Source organism: Aythya fuligula, chromosome 20 (assembly GCF_009819795.1).
Source record: "Aythya fuligula isolate bAytFul2 chromosome 20, bAytFul2.pri, whole genome shotgun sequence".
Lineage (NCBI taxonomy): Eukaryota > Metazoa > Chordata > Aves > Anseriformes > Anatidae > Aythya > Aythya fuligula.
The window spans coordinates 6,989,289-7,008,574 of NC_045578.1; the positions used below are offsets into that span (position 1 = coordinate 6,989,289).

At 65.3% G+C, this 19,286-nt stretch overlaps 3 protein-coding genes across 8 annotated transcripts in view; 1 reads left to right on the forward strand and 2 right to left on the reverse strand.

Moving 5' to 3' along the window:
* Window positions 1-3,411: 3,411 nt before the first annotated feature.
* PIPOX (pipecolic acid and sarcosine oxidase) lies at window positions 3,412-5,873 on the forward strand. The gene is made up of 8 exons (XM_032201095.1): window positions 3,412-3,537; window positions 4,187-4,335; window positions 4,548-4,749; window positions 4,838-5,020; window positions 5,088-5,240; window positions 5,312-5,470; window positions 5,589-5,664; window positions 5,743-5,873. The coding sequence occupies exons 1-8, from the start codon at window positions 3,412-3,414 to the stop codon at window positions 5,871-5,873; spliced, it is 1,179 nt and encodes a 392-aa protein (XP_032056986.1).
* Window positions 5,874-7,587: 1,714 nt separating this feature from the next.
* The window catches only part of MYO18A (myosin XVIIIA), a 35,784-nt gene continuing 24,085 nt past the window's right edge, over window positions 7,588-19,286 (reverse strand). For 4 of the 6 annotated variants that reach the window (XM_032200659.1, XM_032200658.1, XM_032200657.1 and 1 more), the window contains 19 exons: window positions 18,887-18,976; window positions 18,669-18,788; window positions 18,475-18,586; window positions 18,251-18,378; window positions 17,994-18,148; window positions 16,859-16,982; window positions 16,572-16,772; window positions 16,126-16,236; window positions 15,705-15,809; window positions 15,483-15,629; window positions 15,275-15,388; window positions 14,950-15,066; window positions 14,793-14,876; window positions 14,489-14,626; window positions 13,510-13,695; window positions 13,268-13,407; window positions 12,603-12,647; window positions 10,786-10,908; window positions 7,588-7,809 (listed from right to left, as the gene is read on the reverse strand). In XM_032200659.1, coding sequence (XP_032056550.1) covers window positions 7,671-7,809; window positions 10,786-10,908; window positions 12,603-12,647; window positions 13,268-13,407; window positions 13,510-13,695; window positions 14,489-14,626; window positions 14,793-14,876; window positions 14,950-15,066; window positions 15,275-15,388; window positions 15,483-15,629; window positions 15,705-15,809; window positions 16,126-16,236; window positions 16,572-16,772; window positions 16,859-16,982; window positions 17,994-18,148; window positions 18,251-18,378; window positions 18,475-18,586; window positions 18,669-18,788; window positions 18,887-18,976 — 2,379 coding nt within the window. In that variant the 3' untranslated portion in view covers window positions 7,588-7,670. The remainder of the gene's footprint in view (window positions 7,810-10,785; window positions 10,909-12,602; window positions 12,648-13,267; window positions 13,408-13,509; window positions 13,696-14,488; window positions 14,627-14,792; window positions 14,877-14,949; window positions 15,067-15,274; window positions 15,389-15,482; window positions 15,630-15,704; window positions 15,810-16,125; window positions 16,237-16,571; window positions 16,773-16,858; window positions 16,983-17,993; window positions 18,149-18,250; window positions 18,379-18,474; window positions 18,587-18,668; window positions 18,789-18,886; window positions 18,977-19,286) is intronic. The other 2 variants (XM_032200661.1, XM_032200660.1) reach the window with 1 other exon arrangement.
* LOC116497125 (NF-kappa-B-activating protein-like) lies at window positions 8,487-10,313 on the reverse strand. Its single transcript, XM_032200663.1, has one exon. It carries the CDS (start codon window positions 10,016-10,018, stop codon window positions 8,687-8,689), a length of 1,332 nt encoding a protein of 443 aa, XP_032056554.1. The 5' UTR covers window positions 10,019-10,313; the 3' UTR covers window positions 8,487-8,686.

Here is a 19,286-nt window from a genome sequence, read left to right on the forward strand (position 1 = left end):
GGCCGGCGGCGGCAGCACCGCGGACAGCTCCGCGCTGCGGGCGGGGGGGGGGGGGGGCAACGGGAACCCCCCCCCCCCCCTCCATCACCACCACCCATCCCCTCCCCTCCCAACGCCCCGAGTGCGGCGCCCGCCAATCCTGCGGGCTGCGAACGGGGGGGGCTCCTCCCTGCGCCCCCCCCCCCCCTTTCCTTTCCCTTCCCTTCCCTTCGCCACCGCCGCCGCCTCCTCCCCGCCCAGCGCCGTGATGCTGGGAGAGAGGGAGGCTGGGGGAGGGGGGCACCCCCCCAAAAAAAAAAAAGAAAAAAAAAGAAAAAAATAGAATAATAAAGCCCAGTGCCCCCCCCCCCATGTTGGTGGGGTGGAGCTATCGAGGGCTGTGGATGGAGAGGGGGAAAGGCAGAGCTGCGCATCGCATCCTCTGTTTTTTTTTGTTTATTTTTCCCTTTTTTCCTCCCCCCCCAAGGACCCCCACCCCATCCCAACCTTGCATACCCCCCCCATTCCTCCCCCACCCCTAAATAGCCCCAATTAGGGCCGGGCTCATCTCGCCCAAGCAGCGAAACCTGGGGGCGATGGCAGCTCGCACAGCTTGGGCACCATCCTCCCCATCCCTCCCACCCCCGTTTCATTCCTCTCCCCCCATCCAGGGGTTGAATCCTGCCCCCCCCCCGGACCCCTCCCTCGGGCTGCAGCCCCCCTAATCAGCAGCACGGCCCCCGGGGGGCTCGGTGGTGGGGGGGAAGCCATCCTTGCAGCAGGCAGATGGCGTTGGCACCAGCGCAGAGCTGCTCGGTGCTGGCTGCTGGACGGCTCCTGCCTTGTGTTAAAAATAATAATAAAAAAAAAAGGAGAGAAAAGAGAAAAAAAAAGGGCTCTTTGTTTAATAAACCGCCCCCCCCTGCCCCCCACGTCTCCGTGAAAGCCCAGATGGCTTCGCCTCGCCGCGCTGACGCCGCGCCGCGCGCAGCCCCCGCAGCCCCAAAAAGATGGGGCTGGGGGCAAACGCGGCCCTCGGGGCATCCCGGGGGGGCTTCAATCAACACCCACGGCACTGGGGGGGAGCCTGGCCCTGCCACGGGGACCCACGGCCTGGTTCGGCGTGGGGGGGGTCCCTTGGGGGTGCCGTGCAGGGATCTGGCACACCTGCCACGCAGCGAACCCCAGCGTTTGATCTGCCGGCGGCTCCGTCGATGTGCCGTGCGCCGAACCCCGGCGGGGCTGGGGAGACGGGCATTTTGAGGCCAAACTGAAGTTTCTAGCGTGCCGATATTCAAACAATTTTAATCCGCCCGACGCTTCCCCCGGCATGCACCTGGACTGCTAATGAGGGGCTGCCTTAACCGGCTGTTGATTTTGAGACAAAGCAAACAAGCGCCGCGCGGGTAGATGCCTTCGGAGCCTTCGGAGCCTCGCGGGTGGCGCGGGACGGGGAGAGGCAAAGGAGGGTGAGAGCAGCCCGAACCCCTCATGCCTCAGCTCCTGGAGCTCCTTGGGGAATTTCTCTAGGGCTTTTGTAGGGGCTGGCTGGGTGCTGAGGGTGGCACAGCCCAGCAGGGAGCGTTGCGTGGGTGATGGTGGCCCTGGGGAAACTCCAGTGCGCAGTGGGCGCAGTGGGTGCAGTGCATGCAGCGTGTGCAGTGCGTGCAGTGCATGCAGTGGATGCAGCAAACCAGTGCCGAGCCCCACCAGGCCCTGGTTGCATCTCCTCATTCCCAATCCCTCCAGCCCTGATCCAGGCAGTTTCTGCAGCCCGGCAGGGAATATTTCATTCTTACCCCGCAGCCTGGCACCGCTCTCCTGACCTGCGCTGGCTCCTTTAGGGAGCTGACTTCTTGCTGCCGCGAGCATCGCCTGTGGTTAAGTCAAACCCAGGTTAAGAGGACGGTGGCAGGGCACGAAAAAGCACGCTCTGCCCCCTCCAGCCACATCCTGCTGCCACGGATGCAGGGCTGGAGGTGCAGGGGGGGTCCCCAAAAGCACGGGAAGATGCGGCTGCTTTGGGGTGCCGGCATCCCCCGAAGCCATAAGCCCTGGTTGTGCTCAGCCACGCAAGGAAAGCAATGGGCTGATCCTGCCCCACCGTGGGCCCCACCTGGAGGGGACAGCCGTGCCCTGACGGGTGTCCCCGGCTGTCCCCACGGCCGTGGTGGCCTCCCTGGGCTTTTCCAGCGCGATCCATTACCGCGCCGTTAGTGGGAGAGGAGTTCATTTTTGCCATTTAACATTTCATGGATAATTAATTATTCTTCATGTTCCCAGCGAAAAGCAGAAGCAGGTACGGGCTGTTCAAAGGCTGGGTGCCGGCGGAAAAGCGAGCTGAAACCCTGGGAAATTGGTGAATTTATTCGCAGCATCAAAGGCGAGGGGGTGGCGGCGCCGCCGTAATGGGGCCCCGCGCTGCGCACAGCCCCCGGGCACCCGCCTGGTGCTGAGCCCGCCGCGGTGCTGAGCCCGCCGTGTGCTCACCAGGGGTGAGCGGGCGGGCAGCAAAATGGATAACGGCATTTAACATCTCCTAATAATGACAGCTAGCTGGTAAATAATGCCTGTTATACCACGGGAGCCGGAGTGAATTACTTCCCCGAGTTAGCAGGCAGGCAGCGCAAGCTGGGGGGGCTCAGCGCAGCCCCTGCCTGCATTATCCCACCCCCCCGTGGTGCCCCCCGTGTGTCCCCACATCCCAAATCGCACCCCAAATCTGCACGCTTGCAAAACGCACCGCGGGCAGCGGGGTGATGAGGGTGCCTGGCCGCGCACCCACCGCCCGGCGGGCCCTAAATCACGGCTATCTGCTGGCAGAGGGGGAGAAAAAAAAAACACAGAGATGGCAACCCAGTAGTTTATGGATATAATAAATTGCCCCGGAGGAAAAAAAAAATGTTTCCCCTGAAACAAACGGTGTGGGCTGCAATCTGCACACAAACGGCCCCTCGGCACGTGGCCGGGTTACGGCCAGCCCCTCATCCCGAGAGCAGGCACAAAACAGTGGGGCGGGAGCGGGGAGTTTAGGGAAAATAATTTTCCATCGTGTTCATGCTGCCCACTCGCTCCGATCTCTCCTGGCTGCCTCCAGGGCACCCCGCAGCACCCTTGGGTGCAGGTCTGGCAGGGGGTGACGGGTCCTTGCGGTGCCAGCGGGTGGCAGCGGGGTGGCAGTGGTGTAGGGGTGGCACGGGGAGCAGGGGCTGTGCTGGTGTTGGTGGGGAATCGGGGGGGGCTGTGAGGATGGGGAGAGGCAGGATCCGGCCCCAGCGTGTCCCCACGTGCTCCCGCTGCAGGCTGGAGGGTGGCCAAGGCTCTGCTGCCAGCTCCACCAGGCCGGACTCTGCCCCGTCCCTCCCCTTGGCTCGGCTCCTGGCGGCGCGAGGGGAACGGGGACAGGGACAGGGGACGGGGACGAGGACGGACATGGCTGCCCTGAGCCAGCCCCAGCAGGCGTCCTATGACGCCATCGTCATCGGGGCTGGCATCCAGGGCTCCTTCGCCGCCTACCACCTGGCGCAGCGGCACCGGGACACACTCCTGCTGGAGCAGGTACTGGTGTCCCCAGCCCCGCTGCGTCCCCAACCCTGCCGTGTCCCCAGCTCTGCTGCATGGGGACGGGGACCTGGCTGCACTGTGCCCGACCCCGTGCCGTGCGCATGGCACAGAGTCAGGGTGTGCTGGTGGCACGACCCCAGTGTCCCCAGTGCCAGGACCCCCATATTCCCAGTGCCATGATCCCCATGTCCCCAGTGCCAGCACCCCGGTGTCCCCAGTGCCAAGATCCCCATACCCCCAGTACCAGGACCCCCGTGTCCCCAGTGCCAGGACCCTGGTGTCCCCAATGCCAAGACCCCCGTGTTCCCCATACCAGGGCCCCATATACCCAGTGCCATGATCCTCATGTCCCCAGTGCCAAGACCCCCGTATTCCCAGTACCAGGACCCCTGTGTCCCCACTAACAGGCCCCCAGTGCCCCCAGTGCCAAGACACCCATATCCCCAGTGCCAGACCCCCCAATGTCCCCAATACCAGCACCCCCATATCCCCAGTTCCAGCCCCACCGTGCCCCCAGTGCCACCCCCCAGCCCCACTGTTTCTCAGAGCAGCGTCCATCAGGGTGGGCTGCGCACCCCGCTACCTGTTGGGGCTCGGGGACACCCGGCAGCCGTGGTCACCCTGATGTCCCCGTGCCCCACAGTTCGTCCTGCCCCACTCTCGGGGCAGCTCGCATGGGCAGAGCCGCATCACCCGCAGCGCCTACCCGCAGGCGCACTACGCCCGCATGATGCCCGACAGCTTCCTCCTCTGGCAGAGGCTGGAGGCCGAGGCTGGCACCAGCCTCTACAGGTGACGGGGACGAGGACCAAGCCCCCACGCCGGGCACTGTCCCCTCCCCGGGGAACCGGGCTGGGGGTGGCGAGGGGTCCGGCGCTGTGCGGGGAGGCAGCCCGCAGCTCCGGCTAATTTATGGGGCTCCCTAAAGGAGGAGCCGTTAAGGAAATAAGCAGCTAACGGTGCCATCCGTTGTCCCCAATGTCACCGTGGTGGTGGGGACGCAGGCGGACGGGGCTGGTGGTGCTGGGGCCGGCGGGTGACCCGGAGCTGGAGGGCTGCCGGCGCGGCGCGGGGCCCGGTGACACCCTCGACGCCGCGGCGCTGGCACGGCGCTTCCCCGGCCTCCGGCCCCGTGCCGGGGACGTGGCCCTGTGGGACGGCAGCGGCGGGGTGCTCCGGGCAGACCGGGCGCTGCGGGCAGTGCAGGTGGGTGCCACCGTGGGGACGGGGACGGGGGACAGGGTGGGTGTCCCCATCTCCATCCCCGCAGCCACCTCCCGCTGCCCGCACCCAGGACGTGTTTCGCCGGCACGGGGGCACGCTGCGCGACGGGGAGAAGGTGCTGAGCATCCAGCCCGGTGCCGTGCTCACCGTCACCACCACCGGCGGGGTGTACCGAGCCCCCCGGCTCATCATCACGGCCGGAGCTTGGACCAGTGCCGTGCTGGCACCGCTGGGCCTCCGCCTGCCGCTGCAGGTGAGGGTTGGTGGCACCGCGGGGCGGCGTGGCCGTGGGCACGGCTGACCCGGTGTCCCCCCCCCAGCCCCTGCGCATCGACGTGTGCTACTGGAGGGAGAAGGAGCCCGGCAGCTACAGCGCAGGCACGGCCACCCCCTGCTTCATGGCTTTGGGGCTGCCCGAGGCTCCCCACGGCATCTACGGGCTGCCCGCCCTCGAGTACCCCGGGCTGGTCAAGGTGAGCGGGGCACCATGGTGGGGGCACCACATTTCCCCCCCCGTTTGTCCCCACTGAGCGGCTGTCCCCAGGTGTGCTACCACCACGGCAGCCCTGTGGACCCCGAGGATCGGGACCGGGCCCCCCCGGGTGCCCCCCACCCCGACGTCGCCCTCCTGAGCAGCTTCATCAGCAGCTACCTGCCCGGGCTGGAGCCGCAGCCGGCCGTGCTGGAGACCTGCATGTACACGGTGAGACCTCGCTGCCCCCTCTGTCCCCGGCCACGGGGCCAAGAAACACCCCCGGTGTCCTCCCTGTGCCCATGGGGTGCAGCCCCCAGCCCCGCTTGCTCACCCTGTGACCCCACAGAACACCCCAGATGGAGACTTCATCCTGGACCGGCACCCCAAGCACAGCAACATCGTCATCGGGGCCGGCTTCTCAGGTAGGCGAGGGGCACCCGGCGCCCCCCCTGTGGCACCCTGGGCACGGCCGCGTCCCCCCCAACTTCTCCTCCCCGCAGGCCACGGGTTCAAACTGGCGCCGGTGGTGGGGAAGCTGCTGTGCGAGCTGAGCCTGGGCGAGGAGCCGTCCCACAGCACGGCCCCCTTCGCCATCAGCCGCTTCCCCGGCGCGCTCCGGGCTGCGCTGTAGGTGCTTGCGCCCCGCTGTGCGTATCCCTGCACCCCAAAATGCCACCGCCTCCAGCTCCCTGCATCCTGGCATCCTCACAGCCTGGAATCACGATACCCTGCATCCCCACATCCCCATACCCCACTGCCCAGCACCTGGCACCCCTCTGTTCCAGCAGCCCCACACCCCAGTTTTCTGGTCCTCTGCATCCCAGTGACCCTATATCCTGGTACCCTGCACCCCAGCATCACTATAGACTGTTCCCTGCCTCCCAGTGTCCCTATATCCTGATCCCCTGCATCCTAGTATCCCTATATCCCAGTCCCCTTCACCCCAGTGTCCCTATATCCTGGTCCTCTGCCTCCTAGTGTCCCTATATCCTGAACCCTTGCCTCCCAGTGTCCCTATATCCTGATTCCCTGCATCCCAGTGACCCTATATCCTGGTCCCTGCATCCTAGTATCCCTATATCCTTGTGCCCTACACCCCAGTGTCCCTATATCCCGGTCCCTGCCTCCCCACACCCCCCACGCCACGCGTGCCAGCCCAGCTCTGCCAAGCGCCCGTTCCCCGGGAGCTTTGTCAGCCTGACGGAGCTGGAAGAGCGCGGCGAGACACACTCACTTAGGAGTCAAGTTAAATGTTTTAATGTTAAATGTGCCATTTTATTATCATTAGATCGCTCCCACTTAATGAAAGCGCATTAGCGCAGCGTGGCTGTAACAGCAGCGAGCGCCGAGCTCGGCCCATTTGTTTCGAAGAGATGCTGGGGGGGGGGCAGAACGGGATGGTCTGGGGGGGTCCCGAGGGTGCCAGGGGTCCCCAGGGGTCCCCAGGGTGCAGGGAGATCCTGGGGTGGGGGGTTTTTGGGGGCAGCACCCGGTGGGTGCCTGTGCTGAAGCCCAGCGCAGGCGGCCAGCGGCGCACATCGCCGTCTCCTCCTCGTTAAATAATTAACAGCAGCAGGTGGAGGGCTCCCATCTCCGCCGCTCATCTGCATATTTATGAAGATTGATAAACGAGTCGGCACCCGGCACCCTGCAGGGGCCGTCTCCCACCTCCCCCTCCCCAGCACCCGTGGGTGGGGTGGGCTCGGGGAAGGCGCTGGGCTCATCCCGTCCGTGCACCCCGGGCAGGAGGTGTCCCGCTGCACCCCACAAACCCATCCTCACCCCCTCCCCCACAAAAAAAAAAAAGGGGTGACCCCCCCGGGACACAGAGCAGGCAGCAGGCGGCGTCACCAGCCAGAAATGACGTTTATTTTCATACAGAAAGGAAGGGGATGAGAAAGGACGCACAGCTGGGCTAGTGCAAACCAAAAGAGGCGGAGTGGGGGGGCCGGTGAGGGTGGGGGGACACACACAGCCTAGGGGGGGGGCGCACGGGACCCCGTCCCCACGTCCCCTTCCCGGCTGCGGGGCGGCTGCTCCCGGGGGCCCGGCCGGAGACGTCTTTGGCTCAACTAAACGGGGATGGGGAGCACGGGGAGTGCCCGGGGGGGGGGGCTGCTGGAGGTGTTTTTTTTTGGGTGGGGGGATTTTAAGTTACAAAATAAGGAGACAGCAGGCACTGAGGAAGAGACCGAGGGGCGCGGAGCCGCCGGGGACAGACGGGGAGGGGGGCACGAGGGCTGCAGCCAGCGAGCCGGCCGGGCTGCTCCCCCCGCGGAGAGAGCCGGGACCCCCCCTGTCTGTGTCCTCCCCCCTCACCGTGCAAAAAAAAAAAAAAAAAAAAACAGAAATACCGGCTGCCCGGGGGGGCCCCGAGGAGCCCGTGGGGCCCAGTATTTCGGGGCCGTGAGGGGAAGGGCGGCGGGGGCTACGCGGGGGTCTCGGCGGCCCGGCTCTCCGTCTCGCCGTCGCTGGTGGGGCTGCGGGACGAGCGCTCGGCACCTTCCGTGGCGTCCAGGTCCTCGTCCCATCGGTCGTAGGTGAAGGATCTCCGGCAGCCCGTGGGGCTGGGGGGGAGAAAAAAGGGGTTAGGGGGGGACGAGAGACCAAAGCAGCCCTGCAACAGGGCTGCTTTGGTCACTTTTTTTTGTTATTTCTGAGAGATTTGGGCACTGCCATCGCCTGCTCGCTCTGCGTGCCCAGTTGTTGGGACCCCACGTGCACAACCCCATGTCCTGAAAACACCAGGTTTGGGCTCAAACGGGTGCTGGGCTGCACCCGCTGACTCTGGAGCTGTGCCCCCAGCCCTTGGGGACAGCCCAACAGTGATCCAACAACTTTCTGAAGGCTTTCTGTCCTCCTCCTCCAGCCCTTCTCCTGTCTGAGCCGTAGGAAAGGATTGAACCCGCTCAAAACCTGCTGCTGGGCTGGCTGGTGAGCCCCCAGCACCACACACATGCACCCTTCCCTCTGGGGTGCAGCACCCCAGGGTGCCACCAAGGTGCTGCAGCACCCCAGGGTGAGGCTGATTGCACCCCCCCATGCTCCAGGGTGGACAGGGTGCAGGATACGGCCCCAGAGGGCCCCCACACACCCAAGGCACAGCCGCCCACCCCGGCCACTCACCCGTGTCCCCCCCCACATCCACACACTGCAGCGGGTGCGTGTTAGTACCCGGGTACCACGGGGAGGGCTGCGGCCCCCACCTGCCCACCCCAAATTTCCTGGAGAACTCCCCACGGTGCCGGCGGGGAGCCGGCGGGGGATTTAGGGCTCCCTGGCGTCATCCCGGTGCGTCGGCTGAACACGAGGAGGGTCCCAGCAGGGATGCTGCTTCGGGGGGGTCCCCAGAACCATCCGGGGCCGGGCGAGGGTTAGGGCGAGCGGTTAGTGGCACACGGGGAGGTTCATGCTGCACTGCACACACCGCTCCCACCTCCTGCCTCAGTCGCTCTCGGGGCGGTACAGGTACTTCATCATCAGGCTGTCCACCTGCTTCTTGCGCTGTTTCTCCTCCTTTTTGCCCCGGCTGGGGCGTGCTGGCTCCTCGCCTCCCCCCCCTGCTGCCCGCGGGCCCTTCTTGATGCTGGACGTGCTCCGGTAGGAGCCGGAGGAGGAATCGGAGGAGGAATCGGAGGAGGAGCCCGATTCGGAGGACGCCTTCTTCTTCTTCTTCTTGGATTTCTTCTTGGACTTCTTGGCGCGCTTCTTGGAGCTCTTCTTCTTCTTCTCCTCCTCTTCCTCCGAGGAGGAGGAGGACTCCGAGGAAGAGCTGCTCCGGTGCCGGCTGGCGTGCCGGGACGACCGGGACACTTCGAGGGCGGATGCGGAGCGGCGGAGGCTGCCGGGGTTTCGGTCGGCGGCGCCCAGGGGGGCCGCGCTTTTCACGCTGCGCACGCTGCGGCCGTCATCCCCCGAGTCGACCTCGGGGCTGGAAAAGCCCCCGGCCCGCGGCGAGCGGTAGCTCAGCACCTCCTGGATGGCGGCCTCCAGGTCGGGGTCGAGGTAGGAGCGGTGCCCCACCGGCCGGGCGTCCCCGGGGGGCCCGTCCTCGGAGGCGGCGCTGCGGGGCCGGGGGGGCACGGAGAAGCTGCGCCCCAACGGGGGCTGCCCCCGGGACACCTCATCCGCCTCATCCAGGCGGCTGCGTGCGAGGGAAAGCCGCGACTCGGGGCGTCCATCCACCCCACTGCGGCGGCTCCGCAGGCTGCCGGGGCTGGAGAGGGCGAAGCTCAGCACCGAGCAGCCCTCGTCCCCTTCATCCCCATGCTCCGGCCCGCGCCAGGAGGCCGAGGAGGCCCGGCTCACCGGGGCGGAGGCGACGGAGGCTTTCTCGCCCTCGGTGTTAGCCGAGAGGGACCACCGCTTGCCCAGCCCTTGCCGAGCCCGGCCGCTGGCGTCGGCGAAGGCGCGGGCGATGACGGCCGCCCGGTCCTCGTGCTCGGCGCCGCGGGCCGCCCTGCGGGCAGCGCGCTCGGGGGACTCGGGCCGCTCGCTCAGCGCGCTGAAAAGGGTCTGCTCGTCCCCGCGGCCGCCTATGGAGTCCTTGAGGCTGGGCCGTTTCCTATAGCTCAGGCAGCTCGCCACCGACACCGGCCGCTCCTCGGCCTCCGGGCCGTCCGCGGGGGCCGATCTGGGCAGGGGGGCACCGGGCGCGCGCCGGGGAGGCAAGAGAGAAAGGAGGTGAGCTTGGGGAGGAGGGGGGGGGAGGCAGCGTGCGGCGAGGCAGGCTAAATAATTTGCGTCAGCGGAAAACAGCTTCATGGAAAACGCCATGCAAATGAGGGTATTGTTCTAGCCCGTCACTTTGATTCCCCTTTAAAGTGCTTCGTTCAATTTATTTCATTGTCAGCTACCTGGAGCCGCCGCGTTTGATTCCCGACTTCAGAAAAAGGTGGAATTATCTCCAATAACAAAATGTTTTACATCTGCACCGCTGAATAAATTAAAGCAATTAAGAAAAACTGGCTCAGATCTTTCCCCCTGCTCGGCAGAAGGAGGGGGGGGGAGCCCCCCGGGACTCCCAAAGCCCTGCCAGGAAATTGGGTTTGGATGAAAGCAATCTGCACTCATCAGGCGAGCGCGCTCCCCGGGGATCGGCCCTGACCGCCGCAGCAGGGGGACGTGAGCAGGGCCACGTGTCCCCCCTCGGGGACATCTCGGGGGCATGAGGCTGGCTGATGAGCCAGGGACGGGTGTGAGATGGAGGAGCTGTGAAAAAGGGGAGGATGGGAAGGGGTTGCAGGGGCAGGAGCTCACCACAGGTACCTGAGCAGGGAGGCAGGGGAGGGGGCTGCGGCTGGGATGCTGGGGGACCAGGGAGGTCCCCAAAAAGGATGTGGGGAGCTGGGGACATGCCAGCACCTGGGCACATGTGTCCCCAGCAGAGACTGAACCTCTCACCAGCGTTTGTCTTTCCCCAGAAAACCACACGAGCATCATGCAGCACCGCAGCACCCACGGGTGATGTCCATCCCTCACCCCAGCCCCTCGTTGGCCATCCCCGTCCTCTCCTGCATGCTGCCACCCCGACCTGCACCCACCTGCTGCTCTTCAGGCTGCCGTCATCCGAGAGCGCTTTGGAGGAGCCTTTGTTCTTGGACAGCCACGACTTGACCCCATCCACGCGGTCCTCCAGCTCCGAGTCCACGTCCGAGTCGCCGTCGCTGGCAGAGGGAGAAAGCCCCACGGTGAGCGGGGGGGCACCGGGTGCCAGGGAGGTGCCACCGTGCACCCGGCGTGGCCACCTCCTGGCACCCATCCTGCTCCATCCTGCTCCATCTCGGGGGCACAAACCCGCATGCTTCAGGCTCCCCGAGCCACAGCCGTGCCAAGACCCCCCCCCCAAGACCCCCAAAAAGCCCCCCCAGGAGGACGCGAGGATGCTGGGCAGGAGGGGGCTCGGCACAAGCGTGCCGGCTGCCCCGGGCACGCGGCGCTTCTCGCTGCAGCAGCAGGAGAGCCCTGGCTGCGCACGGCGACGTGGCCGGAAAAATACCGACGAGGCGCAGGGGGAGCGAGAGGAACCACGCGGGGCACGGCTCCAGAAACCCAGGGGGGTGGATTTGGGGCTCGCCGAGAGCACGGGGCCGGCGAGAAAATAAGTGGGTTCGTTTTATAGGCCGCCGTCAGGCGCAGAATTACAGCGGGGAAGAGCCACGTTGATGTCTCTGGGTAAACAGGAGTTTAGCAGGCAGAGCTGAAATGACTCCGGCAAGGCGGGCGCACGAGCGCGGCGGGCAGATTTACGGCCCCGCCGTGACGGAGAACCCCTGATTTACACCCAGGCATAAAAAAAGCCCTATCTGGCTTAAAACATCTAATTTATAATGGCTGTTCATAACCATATTGATTGCCTTTAGAAAGAAGGTGCCGCGCGCGTTGCAAAAATCCATTGCTCCGCGTTAAAAGCATCCCTGCATAAATCTCCGCTAATACCCAACTGCTCACTGCTTTCATTAGGGTTATCGCAGCACCCGTGAGGAAATCGAAGCCTCGTGTCCCCCCCCGACCCCGCCGGGCTCCCTGCTGCCGGCCGGCACGGGGATGGATAATTTCATCCTAAACGGGTGCTTTATCCACACGGCCTTGGGCTCAGTCCCAGCCCGGGGACCGGCACGGGGAGGGTGGGGGGACACAGGCTGTTATAGACCCTGCGTATGAATCCTCCTCGTTACATTCAAAGCAACGAGCTGCACTTCGTCACACGCCGCTCCCTCCCCTGCAATATATCCAGGCAACGCTCGGCTTTTAAAAATAAATAAATAAATAAATAAATAAAAAAGGAAGGAAAAAAAAAAAAGAAGGGAAAAAAAATAAAAAAGAAGGGAAAAAAAATAAAAAAGAAGGGAAAAAAAATAAAAAAGAAGGAAAAAAATAAAAAAAAAAGAAGGAAAAAAATAAAAAAAGAGGGAAAAAAATAAAAAAGGAAAAAAATAATAAAAACACAAGCCCCGTAAACAAACTCAGGGGGCAGCCGAGGTTTTAAATCGGTGGAATTAAACTCCCCGTCAAACGCAATTTATGTCCGGAGGAGAGTGCCATTAGTTAACCGGGACCCGCGTCGCGGGGGAGCGCACGAGGCAGCCCGGGCGGCGCGGGACATTAATTGCGGGTGACAGCGGGGCTCCGGCGGGTCCCGGAGCTGCTTTGTGCCCTCCCGGTGCCCGGTGGCGTGGCAGGATCCGGCCCCGTCCCCGCGGAGGCGGTTAGGGGCAGGCGGTGGGGCCGCGGGTGCTGTTAGCTGCATGCGGAGCTGGGCCAGTGGCATGCGGGGGCCCCCGGCCCCGGGGGGGGTGAGCTGGGGTTAGGGGATGGGGATGGGGTTGGGGGGGTGGAGAAGGAAAGAGGAGGTCCTCACAGTTTACTCTTTCTTTTCTGATACTTTGCCACCATGTCCTGCAAACTGGGAGGGGGTGGGGAGGGAGAAACATAAGAGAATGAACTCAAATGGAATTTAAAATAATGATAAAAAAAAAAAAAGAGAAATCAAGTGGAGGGGGGATGAAAAGGGAGTAAATCAAAAGAGGGGTGGGATGGGGGGGGGATTTGGCTGCTCTGACCCCTTCTGCAGGGCTGGGCTGGGCTGGATCCCAGCGCCCTGAGCCTCTAGCGACCTGGGGGTCCTGGGGCTGTCCCCAGAAATTTGGGGCTGGGGGTGCTCCGTAACGCCCACGGCCGTGCTTCGGGCACCTCCGCAGGCTGCAGGGGGGCTGCGGGTGGAAGGGGGGGGATGGCCGGGTGCGGGGCTGCGTGGGGGGATGCGTGGGTGGGTGGGTGGATGGATGGATGCATGGATGGATGGATGGACGGACGGATGGATGCACGGGTGGCCAGATGCACGCGTGCAGCGATGCACAGATGGATGGATGGATGGATGGACAGATGGATGGACAGCACCCTGCCAAGGCTGGGCACAGCCCAGGGCCCCCCCCCAAACCCCCGTGGCGTTTCCGAAGTGGCGAGGAGAAGCGGTGAGCCCGGGTGAGGTGCCCCATGCGGGAGCCAGGCGCGGGGCGCGCTCACCTGTTGATGAGGTCCTCGTTGCTGTCGCTCTCCATCTCGTCCTCGATGGCAGCCTGCAGGTCCCCGATGCGCTTGAAGGCCAGCTTCAGGTCCGACTGCAGGCTCTGGTTGGCGGCTTCCAGGCTCTCCAGGTCCATCTCCTGCGGGGACGGTGTGGGGTGAGCATCGGGGGCGTGGGGCACAGGGACCCCACTGCCCTCGCAGCCCCTTTTTTGGGGGGTGCTCCGGAGCGATGCCCTCACCAGCTCGTGCTTCTTGCGGCTGGCCTCCGCCTCCTTCTTGGCCAGCTCGCCCATCTCCTCCTTGACGTCGCGGAGCTGCCGCTGCAGCCGCTTGTTCTGCTCCTTCTCCCGGTTCTCAGCGGCCGCCCGCTGGTCCCTCTCCTCCGTCAGCTTCTCCATGTTCTCCTTGAGCCTCGTGGCCAGGCTCTGCGGGGGCATCCGGGTGGCTTTGGGGGCAGCCGCAGCATCCTCCCTTGCACCCCGATGCCCTGGCCCCCCTGGGTACCCCAAAATCACAGCAATCCCCCCCCCCCAACCTGCTGCGGTTAAGGGTGCTGTGCCACCCTCCCCGAGGGCTCGTCCAGATCCCGTCCCCATGAATTTACATGAGGGAAGGAGGCGGGAGGAAGAGCGGCATCACCGGGGAGAACCCCCCCCCCACACACACACCCCCAGGCCAGGGAAGGGGTAGAACAATTGCAAGGGCTTTGGTGAATTGGAAAAATAGATTTAACTTTGTGTGAAGTAATTACAGCATGTAATGTAGGGAAAAAATAGCTTCCATTCTCCAGCAGCCGCTGAGCCAGCCGCTGCATATTTATGGCCCCGGCAGAGAGAGCGGGAAGGGAAATAACAGCTAGGAAAATATTAAGAGGAGAGCTAAGCTGCTCAGCTCCCTCGGCAGAGAGCTGCAGAGGCAGAATATAAAGCAGGCTGCGTTTAGCAGGGCCGGGAGAGTCTATAATTTCACTTAGTCGATGCAGGGAAATAGCAGCACTTTGCCGGGCCGGGTGGCGGATTACGGTTATCAGCGCCCGCGGGAGCTTCCCCGGTGGGGCCGGCGGCACCGCGGAGGCGTGGGGGGTCCGGGGACACCGGGGATGTCCCCAGGGGACCCCTGGGCTGCTTCGTGCCTTGGTCGGCTCGCCGTGGTGGTTCTGTGGGGACTGGGGGTGTGTTGGACCCAGCCTGAGCCTGTTAGGGGGGTGCCTGCGCCTACCTCCAGGCGCTTGACTTGCGTCCGCTCGAACTCCAGCCTGGTCTCCAGCTCGCGGATCTTGGCCTCCTGCCGGCTCACCAGCGACTTGTCCACCATGGACTGCTCGAGGAACTCCAGCTGGCTCTGCAGCGCTTGTAGCTGCGGGCAGGCAGCCTCAGTGCCAGCTCCCCCTGCGCCTTCCCCCCCCCCGCCATCCCCACGGAGAGCTCTGGGGACCCCCTGGGATAGTCCCCGCGATGCTGGGGGGTCCCACGGGGCAAGCAGCCTGTTTCTGGGTCCCCCCACCTCCAGCTTTGCTCCTCACCTTCTCCTGCAGCTCCTGCTTCTCCTTGTTGACCTCCTCCAGCTGTGCCTGGAGGTCATTCATCTGCGCCAGGTCCCGGGATGCCTGCGGGACGAGCCGGGCTGTTAGCGGGGCCGGCAGGGGACGTGCGTTATGGGGCGCAGGGGTTCCCCCTCACCTGGGCCACCGCCGCCTTGTGCTTCTTCATCAGCTCGTTCATGTCCTCCTGGTCCTCCTCCAGACGACTCTGCACCTCGTTCTTCTCCCGCTGCAGCCTGCTCAGCTGCTCTTCCAGCTGGGGGGAAAACCAGCACCTCCCGCTGTGCCTCCTGCCCCCCTACACCTGGCCGAGCCCCCGGGGAGGGGGCACCCACCCTGGCACGCAGCAGAGACTCCCCAAAAAAAAACCCAGAGGGTGCAGGCTCACCCTGCTGGCACAGGGAAGGGATCTTCCCCTGGGGGCACGTCCCCACTGCGGCACAGCGCACCCCAAAATCACTTACGGCCGCCTTGGCTTTGGAGAGGTCATCGATCTGAAGGTGGAGGTCTTCAATCTCCACCTCCATGGACTTGCGGGCCTTGACGGCGGCCGCGCAGGTGAACTCGGACTCCTCGAGCTGCAGGGACACGGCTCAGCACCCGGCCTGGGGGCACGGGGACACCCCCAGCCCCTCGGGGGACACGCTGTGGGGGCGGCCAGCCCGGACCCACCTGGTTCTTGAGCTGGGCGATCTCCCTCTTGCTGGGTGCGTTGTTCTTCAGGTGGTCCAGCATGATTTGCGCGTCGGCCAGCAGCGCCTTCGTCCTCTTCAGGTCGCGGCGCAGGCGCTTCTCCGTCTCGAAGTCCCTCTGGTTGGCCTGCAGAGGGAAAGCCGTGCCAGGCACCGTGCTGTGGTGACCCCCCCACGGCACCTGGGTGTCCCCGCGCCCTACCTGGTCGCTGACGGCCGATAATTTGCTCTCCAGCTCCCGCTTCTCTCTCAGCACCTTCTGCTTGTCCTCGTACTCCTCCTCCAGCTGCACCTCCATCTGCTTCAGCTGCGGAGAGCCCGGGGAGCCCGGTCAGGGGGGACAGGGATGGGGACAACCCCCCAGATGTGTGCCACGTGCCCCGGGGACAGGGGGTGACCCCTCGGGCCGGACACGGAGAGCACCCGTTTGCGCAATGAGCGGCGAGGTGCCCAGCGTGCGAGCGGGACCGGTCGGACCTGCCAAGCCTGCTGGAGCCGGGCAGCGGGCGCGTGGGAGCCGGGCGTTGTGTGATGGTGTCCCCAGCACCTCCCCGGCACCCAGCTGGGGCACGGGACGCATCCCGGCCTCCCCTTTGGGCAGCGGGGCCGTGGCCAAGCCCTACCTTCTTCTGGCACGACTGCCGAATCTCCTCCACCTCCTCGTCGCGGCTCTCCACCTCCTTGGCGTGGGTCTGCCGCAGCCGCTCCATCTCCATCTCGAGCCGCAGCTTGGCCTGGAAAAAAGGGGAGAGAAGGGGGGGGGTGGTAAGAGCCAAGGGGACAAGGGGACGCCCCCACGCCGCTGCCCTGCTCACCCAGTAAACCCCCTGCTCCTCGGCCGACCGCGCCGACCGCCCCGTGGTGACCTGCCGTGCCATGGTGGCGGCGCCACGGGCCGGGAGCTGCGTCCGCAGCCGTAGCCTGGCCTGGCCTGACGCCGGGGTGAGGGCGGTCGCCTCCGCTCACCGGGCAAGCCCGGCCCAGGTAATGACAGCCCTGCACGAAACCACCCCGCCCAGAAACCCACGCGCACGCGGGGCGGCCGAGCCCTCGCCCCTCCCCGCCGTACCTGCTCCAGCATCTGGATGGTGCCAGCCTGCTCGTCCAGTTCCTCCTCCTGGTCCTTCACCTTGGCTTCCAGGTCCCGCAGCTGCTTCTTCACCTTGGCGAGGGACGCCTCGTCCTTCGACTCCTGGCAGGAGATGTCCTGCAGCTCGGCCTCCAGCGCCTCCGCCCGCTGCGTCAGCCCGGCGATGTCCGAGTCCTTATCCTGCGGGGACGGGGAGCGGCGGTGAGCCAGGGGTGGTGGTGGGGGTGCCCGGCGTGGTGAGCGGTGAAGTGCCGGGTTCCTCTCACCTCCAGCAGCTGCTTGAGGCCGAAGACCTCGGCCACCAGCACGTCCTTCTCGCGGCTCAGCTTCTCCCGCTGCAGCCTCTCCCGCTGCGCCTCCTCGTGCGCCTGCGAGAGCTCGCCGTCGAATCTGCGCGGCGAGAGCGCGGCGAGCTCAGAGCCCCGTGCCCCCACCAGCCCTGCTCCACCTGGCATCGCTGCTGGCCGTGCTGGTTACGAGCCCTTTCGTCTCCAGCGGGGAGATGCTCGGAGCAAATCCTCCCAGCACCTTCACCCAACAGCTCCTCGGGAGCGCGGCGCTTGCGGTGTGCACCCGAGCAGCCTCCCCATGGGGCTGTCGCGTGCCGGTGGGACCGTGGCTGCTGGTGGGGGGCTTGGCTACGTGGGGACGGCTGCTTGAAGCAGGACGCAGAGGGGCTACAACGCACAGGGGTCTCCTACAGAGGGGCTCTTGCAGTGCCTCGGCTCCCTGGTTTCATCCTCGGGTAGCCACAGGGACGTGAGCCCCCGGCGGGGCAGCGCTCAGCCCCTCCCAACGCCCCCAAGAGAGGATCAGAGGGGTTTGCTCTGAAATCGCTGCCTCTGGGGCTTGGAAAATAACCCTGCACTCGGGTTTGTGACCTGTGTTACACACCCCGGCAGCTAATCCCCATTTTTCTTCGCGCTGGGTAATAAACAGCTGCATTAACACAGGCTCCAATCCGCGGAAATTGAAATTAATTAGATTGGATTCTCTCGCTGTATTTGTGTGTGTGATCATTACCATAATGAGATGAAAGCGTCCCTGCTGCTTAATAACGTTAGCAAACTTTGGGGCTGGGAGAGGAGACGGGAAGAGAGCGGGCGCCGAGCAGAGCTGCAGGGCACAGCCCCACTTGGGGGCTCGCTCAGCCCCGGACCCCTGGGGGGGACAGCGGGGTCCCCCACATGGGGAAGGAGCTCCCCAGCCCCGAGCACCCCCCACACCACATCCCAGGGAAATGGGAGCCTCATCTTCCCCGTGCAAAGCGCCTCGCCCAAGCGGGAGCTGGTGAAGTGCCCAAATCCCAGCTAAAATGGTAAAACCACGCTGCGAGAGAGGCTCCCGGAGCCTCCCGGCGGGGGGTGCCACCACCCCGTCCCCGTCCCCGCGCCACCCCACCTCCGCTGCTTCTTCTCCAGGTCGTGGTTGCGTCCCTGCTGGCCCTCCAGGTGCAGCTTGGTGTCCTGCAGCTCGGACGCCAGGCGCTGGCACTTCTTTTTCAGCTGCTGCAGCGCCCGCTGGCCCTCCTCGCTGTCCGCCTGCAGGTCCGCCAGCTGCGCGAAGGGGCAGGCAGGGTGCTCAGGGCCGTGGGGTGGGCAGGAGGGGGTAAAAAAATTGGGGAGGGGGGGGGGGTCTCGGGGCAGAGCTCCACTCACCCTCCTCTCCAGCTGCCTCTTGCCCTGCTGCTCCACCTCCAGCTTGTCCTCCAGCTCCTGCTGCAGCCGCTTCTTGGTGAAGTCGATCTCCCGCACCGCCCGCTCGTATTTCAGCCGCCACTCGCCTCCTGTGCAGGGGGCACCAGGGGACTGTGGTGGGCGACACTCCAAGGGGGCACCCCGGGGTGCACCCAAAGTTTTGGGTGCCTGCTGTGCCACGGTACCTGAATCATCGTCGTCCAGCTCGCCGTTGAGCTCGGCTGCCCGGATGAGCCGAGCTTCCATCACCTCCATCTCCATGGACTCCATCTGCTTCTTCAGGGCATCGTACTTGGCCTGCCAGGGGACACGGCCCCGGTGAGCCCCACGGGGACCCGGGGAGGTGCCGCGGGGGCAGGGCAGAGGCGCGGTGGGTTACCTGCAGGTCCTTCATCTCCTTCTCGGCCCGGAGCCTCTCGGCCGTCTCGGCGTCCAGCAGCTGGGAGGCCGACTCGCCCGTGTTGCGCTCGTCCGTCAGCTCCGACGTCAGCTCCGTGATCTGGGGGCAGCGGGGACGTGGTGGTGGTGGTGGTGGCGGGAGGCAGGCACCGGGGTTTGGGGACGCGCTGCGCCCACCCGGGGCTGGCTGGGACCTACCCTGCTCTCCAGGCGGTCGCTGTTGAGCCGCAGCTCGTTGCGCTCCTTCTCCACCTTCTCGAGCTTGCTCTTGAGCTGCTGGATCTCTTCCTGCAACACAGCGGCGGGCGGTGAGGGAGGGGGCAGGCGCCGAGGGAAGGGGCTGGCAGGCACGATGCTCTGCACCCTCAGCACCCTCCCCTCCCCCCGACGCGGGGAGGGCCGGGTGGGGGCTCCCCGGGGCTGGGAGGCGCTGGCGGTGCGGGGGCTCTCCCCTGCCAAGGGCTGGGCAGGGACTTTCCCCAGCCTGCGCTGGCTCCGGCGGCCAACTCCAACCCCATAAATGGTGCCGAAACACCCGGAGGCCACGCAAAGTTGGCCTCCGGCAGAGAGGGGGGTCCCTGCACTCCCCCCATCCCCC

Excerpts from the sequence above, each read along its gene's own strand:
- PIPOX (XM_032201095.1), top strand. The coding sequence starts at position 3,412 with ATGGCTGCCCTGAGCCAGCCCCAGCAGGCGTCCTATGACGCCATCGTC. Across the intron at positions 3,538-4,186 it reads ACACACTCCTGCTGGAGCAG|TTCGTCCTGCCCCACTCTCG; the intron begins GTACTGGTGTCC and ends CGTGCCCCACAG. Across the intron at positions 5,471-5,588 it reads TGGAGACCTGCATGTACACG|AACACCCCAGATGGAGACTT; the intron begins GTGAGACCTCGC and ends GTGACCCCACAG.
- LOC116497125 (XM_032200663.1), bottom strand. The coding sequence starts at position 10,018 with ATGGCGTTTTCCATGAAGCTGTTTTCCGCTGACGCAAATTATTTAGCC.